The following is a 7466-nucleotide window of genomic DNA, read 5'->3' as shown; positions in this document are numbered from 1 at the left end:
TCCACTGCAAATACTGAACTCTCTACAGTCTCCCGTGCAAAATGGGGTAGTGATGAAATGCTAGCATGGCCATTGCAGACAGCCTTCCTCGGAGTGGCTGTCGAAGCCCTGAAAGCAAGAGGTTTTCCTACACATTGGTGAAAGATGCTGATATTTTTGCAAGCTGTTGTATTTGCAGGGGAAAAGGATTTATTTGAAGGAGCAGGTGTCCTGCTCCTGGCCATCTCTGAGACTTGCGGAGGCTCCTGGTCCCACCAGAGGAACTGCAGAGCTGAGCAGACCACAAGCCAGCACAGAGCCCCAGAAGAGTCTTGAGGGTGTGCCGAAATAATCCCTTCTTAAGTATTTACGAGGCAATAAAGAGTTAGCATGATCTCTAGCAATCCATCTGACTAATCTAATTTTCTTCCTTGATGAGGTGCCCGGCGGGATGTTCAGAGAGCAGCAGCAGATGGGATGTGTATTCAGGATGTTTTCCAACACTGTCCAACACGATCTTCTCATGAACCAAATGCAGACAGGGTGGATTGACATTAACTGGGATGAGGTAGATGCAAAATTTGTTGCAAAAGCTCTCTTGTGGGGTTATTTTTCTTTGATATTTTCACTCAGTGTTTGAATGATGAAGTAGAAGGTAACTGGTGTGAGCTGCAGGTGAGACCAAAGGCCTCTAGGCATCCCAAGGACAGGGCTGAAACTTAAAATGAGTTTGAGAAGCCGGAGAGCAAATCCAAACTCTACAGGCAGGAAAAGACCAGGGAATTGGGGCAGGCTGCAGTTTTTGAGGAGGAAGCACCAACTGCACAGAGGGTAACGCAGATGCTCTGCTGAGGAGGCTGTGGGGACAGAGCTGCTCTAGGATGGACCYGTCTGAAAAGCAACGTTTTAGCCAGGCTGCTGGGCAGATCTGCTAGTAGACACATATCTTGTATTTTGTAGGAGTTTTGGTTTCTTTTCAACTTCCCACCATCTCCAGAAGGAGAAGTGTTAGACATGGGGGTGGAGAAGGGCAGGAAGCAATAGTACAAGTGCAAAATAGTTTGTCTGAGGACCAGTCACAGAGATTTGAACTTTGCAGGCAGAAAGAGAAAACTGAAGAGGTCTCAGGTGAGGCCTGCCGTCCTCTTTGCCCTAAAGAGAAAAGTGACTGTGGAATGATGGTAACTGTGCAGTGGCAGATGCCAGCTAAGAAACCAAACTGAAGAAAGAACCTTTTCTTGATATTTGTAAGCCAAATCGGSCAGGACCTGCAGACCAGGAGGCCACAGGGTTCCAAAATGCAATCAGAGGAATTAGTGGATRAAGAGCCCACCTCCAACCAGGGATGAGCACCGTGTGTCCCACCACAACCGGGGATGAGCTCAGAGCTGCGGCTCGACGGAGGCTGTGGGTGCCGGGGTGAGCTCCTGGTGTAACGTGTCTGTGCCAATCCCCCTCTCTGAGCAGGCCCACGGGCTGCTCAGTCCCGCAGCAGCCCGGCCCATATGGGAAGCTGTGTCTTATTTACGCTTTTTTTACGTAAAGTGGACTTTGTATAAATGGGAACAAGATTCAAGTACTGAACTTGCACAATAAAGTGAAAAGAGCATTTCCCTTTGGGCTAAACGCTTGGGTTTGTTCCGTGGTGAGTTTTGGCAGAACGTCTTTGCAAAYTGAAGATCCCCTCCTTTGATTTTTCCCCTAAATCATTTTAATAACGGGTCTCTCTCCCGCCATGACCTCCCACCCGGCCATTATGTCTCGATGTTTACAAGAGTTGATGGAAGAGCCGGCCAGAAGTTGGGAAAGGCTCCGTTTCCACAGCGCTGGCAGACGTTCGCAGCTCACCGCCGGTGCCTCCTAAGGCGCGTGAAGAAGAAAGACTTGCTCAACATCCTAATAAACACAGAACGAGCAAGGCCATGGCTTAAGCGTTAGCTGGCTTAAGGCTCCGGAAAGTCCCTTCTCACTGCAGGCCTCCACGCTCATCCGTTCCCTTGCTCGGGCTACGCTCGGAGTCGGCCKCTGTGGTGTATTTGGAAGAAGCTGCTGTCCTCCATGGAAAGCGACTTCAACATTTGGACTGAATGGATGTCAACTCCATTCTGTCAGGGCAAATCCTCCTTTAACAAGGAATACACTTTTTCACTCAAGTGGGGTGGTTTCTTCAGATTCTTGACTAAAAAGTGTTCTTTAGTGACGAAACCCTCCTGCCTTTTTTCTACCTTACATGGTCGATTTGGTCAAAGTCTTGATGGAACCGGTGGCCCCAAGGACCAGCCAAGCAAGGACAAGAGCAGCCAGGTTTGTAACCATGTTTGGGTCCCATATGATGCAGAGTCTGGAGGGTTCTCCAACACTGGAAGAGACTTAGATGTCCTGGGGGTCCCAAGAAGGTACTCGTGGCACTAAGGACCATGGCCTGTCCTGCCACTGCCCTGTTATTTATTCTCCACTCTGTGGCACCTGCCCATGGAGAGGTCTAGGCCTTCCTAYGCCCTCTGCTTCTGCGTGGTTTATCAAGCACAGATGTGATTGAATGTCCGCGCCACCACAACAGGCACACTTTCCAAAAYAGCTTAGATCGCTCCTTTTGAATTTCAAATTTCCAAGGCTTTTTTATTATTTTTCTTTGAAAGATTTTAGTGAAGCTCAAGTCCCCCTTTCTCCCCTCTCCCTGCTCAGGTTGATCCTAGTTCATATTAGTATTGRTTAAAATAGCAAACAAATCAACCCTCAAAACCAAAGGAAAACTCCAAACCCAACTGACTTGGCCTCAAGGTAAGATGGAAGCCTCTGCAGACCAGGAATACGGAGACCTTTCAGGAATGGGTGGGCTCAGGTGGGGAAGCCCATGAGGAGCTGGTGGGACACAGGCTGCCCCCCAATTTCACGACTTGGGCGTCAGCTTYTGCATCAGCTTCTGCGTCAGCTCCTTTCCAAGCTCGCTTCCAAATCCCAGGGCTGCTTCCAGCCCCTTGCTCCGGTCCAGGCTCACAGAGGTGGTTTTTCCACCGGCAGTTTCCCGTGGTTGCCACAGGCCAGGCGGGAGGGAGGTGTCCRTGTGTGCACGAGCAGCTCATCCACCTCCTTCCTTTATGACAGGGGGTACTGCCCCGGGCAGCAGCATCCCGAGCCCCGGGAAAGGCGCCCGGGGCCCTCGGCCACCCCAGGGCTGGAAATGAACTGCCAGAGCAGGGATACAAATTCAAAAATCTTAATTTATTGTAAATTCTCCTCTCATCTGTGCTGCAATTCCAGTGTTCTGCACATTAATAAATACACATTTGTTAAAAAAAAAGCAACCCTCCAGTGTCTAATCTGCCATAAAGCTTTTAAAAAGTCATAAAAATAGGTTTTAATTTTTTTTTTTGTCATTATTACAAGTGACCCTCATTTACTGCGACAATTCTGATCAAAATAAAAACTACCTACATCTCACTGGGACAAAATATACATACACAGATGTAAAAACAGCTACCACGGGTTATACACAATGTCTGAGCACACAGCCACGTGTCAGACACTTTAAACATTCAAAATTTTTTTTTCAATCAGAAAATTTCACACATTATGCTGCATTTTTTTTAAGGAACACTCTCCCTCCTCCCTCCCCTTCCAAAGGCCTCTTAAGTACATTTACAAGTGCACAGGAATATAATAAAGCCAAGGTTACCGTACGCTTTATTTCATTTTTTTTTTTTTTTGCTAAATTCCTGCATTTTAAATGCCTGATTTTCTGGTTGTTCCCTTTCAAACACACATTCAGAAGAAGAAAAGATGCTCTTCTTCTAAAGCAGCTGCTGGGAGGAAAGCCTGGCCCGGAAACCCCTCAGTGGCACCTTGTGCTCTGGGTGTCCCTGCTGGAGCAGGCGGTTGGACTGGATGMTCCCTAGGGGTCCCTTCCCACCTCAACCATTCCAGGATTCTGTGACCAACACGGGCACCCTGAGGATCCGCTCTGAGCCTCATTATTCCCCCCGGAGGGGAACAAACAGCCCTTACCCCGTGCAGGACCCCGCAGCCCTTGGGGGCACCTCGGAGGCACCGGGCTGGGCAGGACTCGGCCAAGCGCCGGGAATCGAATCCCCAGCAGCTCCCAGACATCCGTGTTGCTGCCGGGGGCCAAGTGCTGGYGGCAGCAGGAGAGAGAGTAAAAGCAAAGCCAGGAAAAAGCTAAAACGGAGCCTTGCGCAGAGCTTGTCCAACGGGCAGGGGGAAGGAGGACCTCTCCTTGGGACACTCCATGGCTGGTTGGGAGCAACAAAGCCAGGGAAACCTGCTATATAAATACACCCTACAGGGTCTGCTTGTTTGGTTGGTTGGTTTTGGTAAGGGAAATATTGATTTGGCTTCTTCTGTGCATGGACTGTGTTGAAATCCTAGAACTTCAGAACCAAAAATAAGTCGTAACTTAGTCTGTTTCTAAACATTTCAGTGCACTCGAGAGAAAAGGCCAGAACATCATGAAATTAAGAAACAGAACATACTTTTGTTGGTTGTAGAAGAGGTTATGAAAAAAMCATACCGTGTCCTTAAAATATTTCATAATCTGGCAACAAAACTTTAAAATTATGTAATTTAGATGTAATCTTTGCTGTATTTCTTTGACAACTGCATTGCATCTTAAGGTGGCTTCCATGCAAACTTCAGTTACTTTATCAACCGCCCAATTCAAGTAAAATTGTGCAATGTTCATATAAAAAATATCAAAAGCTCTTTCAATCATTTTCCTATTATCAAATTAAGAAGATCAGTATAAATGTAAAATATACAAAGGAACTTTATCATCACCATACAAAATATATAAAAGTATCTACACTTTTTATATATATATAAAGGGCTTTTATTTTAAGACGAGATGTCCATCGAGGGGGTGGCTGGAGATGCTGGCGTAGGAATGAAGGACACTTGGTGGGACATCTCTCCAGGCCGAACGGGTCGCGCCGCAGCGGGACGAGGCTTCGCGAGCGGCGTCTCCCGGGGCTGGCCTTAAGGCTGGTGAGTGGCCGTGGGTCGTTCCCAAGCGGGAATGTCCTTTCCCACTTTCCTCCGTGGTGCCTGCTCGCGGGGCAGTCCTTGCCGCGGGTTTTGGCACCGGCCGCCGTAGCGGGAGGCCCCGCGGGAACCAGCCCTGCCCTGGTCCTCCTCCCCGCGCGGCAACTCCGCCAAATCCGGCCTCCCGGGAAGCGGCACCACGGGAAGCAGTCCCGGAGGCAGCGGCCATCACGGTTTCCTGATGGTTCAAATTGAAGTTTCGTTACTGCCTCTGTTCGTGAGAAGAAGCAATCATGCAGGCTTAGGGTTAGACAGACACGGGCAAACWGCTCCTACAGCTACTTAGCACTTTTTAGAAAGGTCTCATGCTCTGGAAGTGATAGGGAGCTGGGAATGGTCTGCAGACCCAAGGACAAAAGGAGAGCCTAAAACATAGGGGGGCAATGTCAGACATAGGAGTCAGGTGAGAAATTTTCTATTGGATTGGAGAAAGAATTATTTGTGTTAATCAAAGGAAGGCTACATACATAAAATACTTAGGGTGATTTTGCATTAAAGGCTGTTGTCCTCATTTTGAACGTTAAGAATCATGAAGAGTAATGAGGATTCTGAGGACATCCTCAGCATTTAGGTAACGTTTAGTTTGTAAATATGCACCCATGTCCACACAGCAGCTACCTCAGCTGGCAAATACAGAGACAGGAGCTGCCCAGGGCACTTTTCTGAGAGGCTTTTGCATCCCCTGCCCTGGCAAAGCCCTTGCTCTGCCCGGCTGGTGCCCACCCCCTGCTCCCCTGGCCGACTCCTTTGTCCTGCAGTACAGTGGGCTGCTTTGGAGGAGCTTGTTTGTTCTTCTGGCTAAGGAAGCCAGAGGCTGGGTGAGCACCAAGACGTTCTGCAAGGTGTTTGCCCCCTTATTCTCCTTCTTGGGTGCCTGCCACCAGCCAATTTTACTGGTACCTGATGAGTGATGGGTCCCAACCACCCTGAACACCCTCCTTGCTGCAAAAAGAGACTTGGGGATAAAAGCACATGTTCCAGGGGTGCCAAGGGGTGAGATGGGACACTTGAAGGTGTCAAGGGGGTTGGGAGCTAAGTAGGTTGGGTGCAGCAGGGCTTCCTGAGGGCACACGTGGTCAATGCCATGAGGTCCATTCTATGGGGAAGGTGATGCTGGCAATTTGTGTCAAACACAAGGAAACACAGGTTGCTCTTGTGCATGGCACGCCAGCAACACCCAGCTTGCCCATTCAGAGCATGCCAGGCTGGTCAGGGGCAGGTGTCTACCGAGGCACCTGGCCCATGACACTGGATTTTGGCCTTCTCACCTGTGCAGTACCRTGGCTGGGGACACTCTGTGGGAAAGCAAATCACTGGTGAAGGGCTCGAGCCCAGGCACCAGCTGAGATCCTGGCAMACGGAGGAGTTTGGGGCGGGAATGCAGAGGGAGAAGCCACAACTCCAGGAGGTCTGTCAGGGTATCCCTGTGTGGCACTTACTCTGAGTCAGAGGTGTCGGCGTGTCCCGCGGCCACGTGGAGGCTCATGGCCACGCCGTTGAGCTGATCCCGAGGCTGCTCCCTCCGGAGATTCTTTACGGTCACCCCTGAGTCTGAGGGGGGCCGGACCCCATCTCCAGCCCCCAGGGAAGCAGTCCGGGAGGGCAGCGACGTCTGGTTGTAATCCGACAGCTTCTCCCGCAGCCGGTTCTTCATGTTCTTATCCATCAGCGGGGGCGGGTAGGTGACTCTGTTTTTTAAGATGCCTGTTACAGAAAAGGGAGGAATATTGAGAATTTTGAAGTGCACCAATAATCTATCAAATTTATTTGATTTATCAGACTGAACACATCCAAAAAGTGATATTTTTTGTTCCTTAATCAGACTTTTAGTCACATTACTTTAAAATAAATGGATTAGATCTTGCCAGCCCGAGTATGTACYAGACACGGGTCTCAAATCCATCTCSTGTGGGCCCAAGAGCTGAGGCACCTCTGGAGCACAGGCCATGGTGCTTCAGAAACCCGCGTGGAGCAGCCCCTGTGCAATGTGCCAGGGGCCTCTCTCCGTCCCCAGTTCAGCTCTTTGTCCCCCGTGTGACGGGCTGGTCACGTTACCTTTCCTCTGCTCTGGCTGCTGGTTGTTCTGGTGGGACAGAGGCCTGTTCTCCTTCTGCTGCCCCTCGTTCTCCTTGTCCTGAGGGGCCTCGTTGCTGTGGTTCACTTGGTTCTCCCTGTGGAGCTCTACGTTGACCTTGGTCTCCACTTTGAGCTTCTGCTTCCCGCCGGGGTCCTCCGCGTCGCTGGCCGAGATGCACTCTGTGGGCCAATAGGGTTTCACATGATTGGGAAGGGGATCAACTGCAATGCAAAAAAACACTGGCTCGAAAACCACTGTGTGACAGGGACCGAAACCAAAGGGTCCCAAGGGGGCAAAACCCCTGAAATGTCACTGCCTGTCACAGCAAGTCGGAGCTTCAGGGCTGGCCAGC

The 7466-nt window shown here is 50.0% G+C and overlaps 1 protein-coding gene across 1 annotated transcript in view; it reads right to left on the bottom strand.

The window, feature by feature from the left end:
* Positions 1-5180: 5180 nt before the first annotated feature.
* CELSR1 (cadherin EGF LAG seven-pass G-type receptor 1) overlaps positions 5181-7466 on the bottom strand; it is a 155359-nt gene continuing 153073 nt past the window's right edge. Inside the window, exons 33-35 of the mRNA XM_026046413.1 lie at positions 7093-7293; positions 6477-6741; positions 5181-5248 (exon numbers count right to left, since the gene is read on the bottom strand). Coding sequence (XP_025902198.1) covers positions 5224-5248; positions 6477-6741; positions 7093-7293 — 491 coding nt within the window. The 3' untranslated portion in view covers positions 5181-5223. The remainder of the gene's footprint in view (positions 5249-6476; positions 6742-7092; positions 7294-7466) is intronic.

The sequence above is a fragment of the Nothoprocta perdicaria genome, unplaced genomic scaffold, assembly GCF_003342845.1.
Source record: "Nothoprocta perdicaria isolate Ctin4 unplaced genomic scaffold, notPer1 scaffold_44, whole genome shotgun sequence".
NCBI classification, from domain to species: domain Eukaryota; kingdom Metazoa; phylum Chordata; class Aves; order Tinamiformes; family Tinamidae; genus Nothoprocta; species Nothoprocta perdicaria.
The sequence above is the reverse complement of the archived record's forward strand: the minus strand, read 5'-3'. Positions and strand labels throughout refer to the sequence as shown.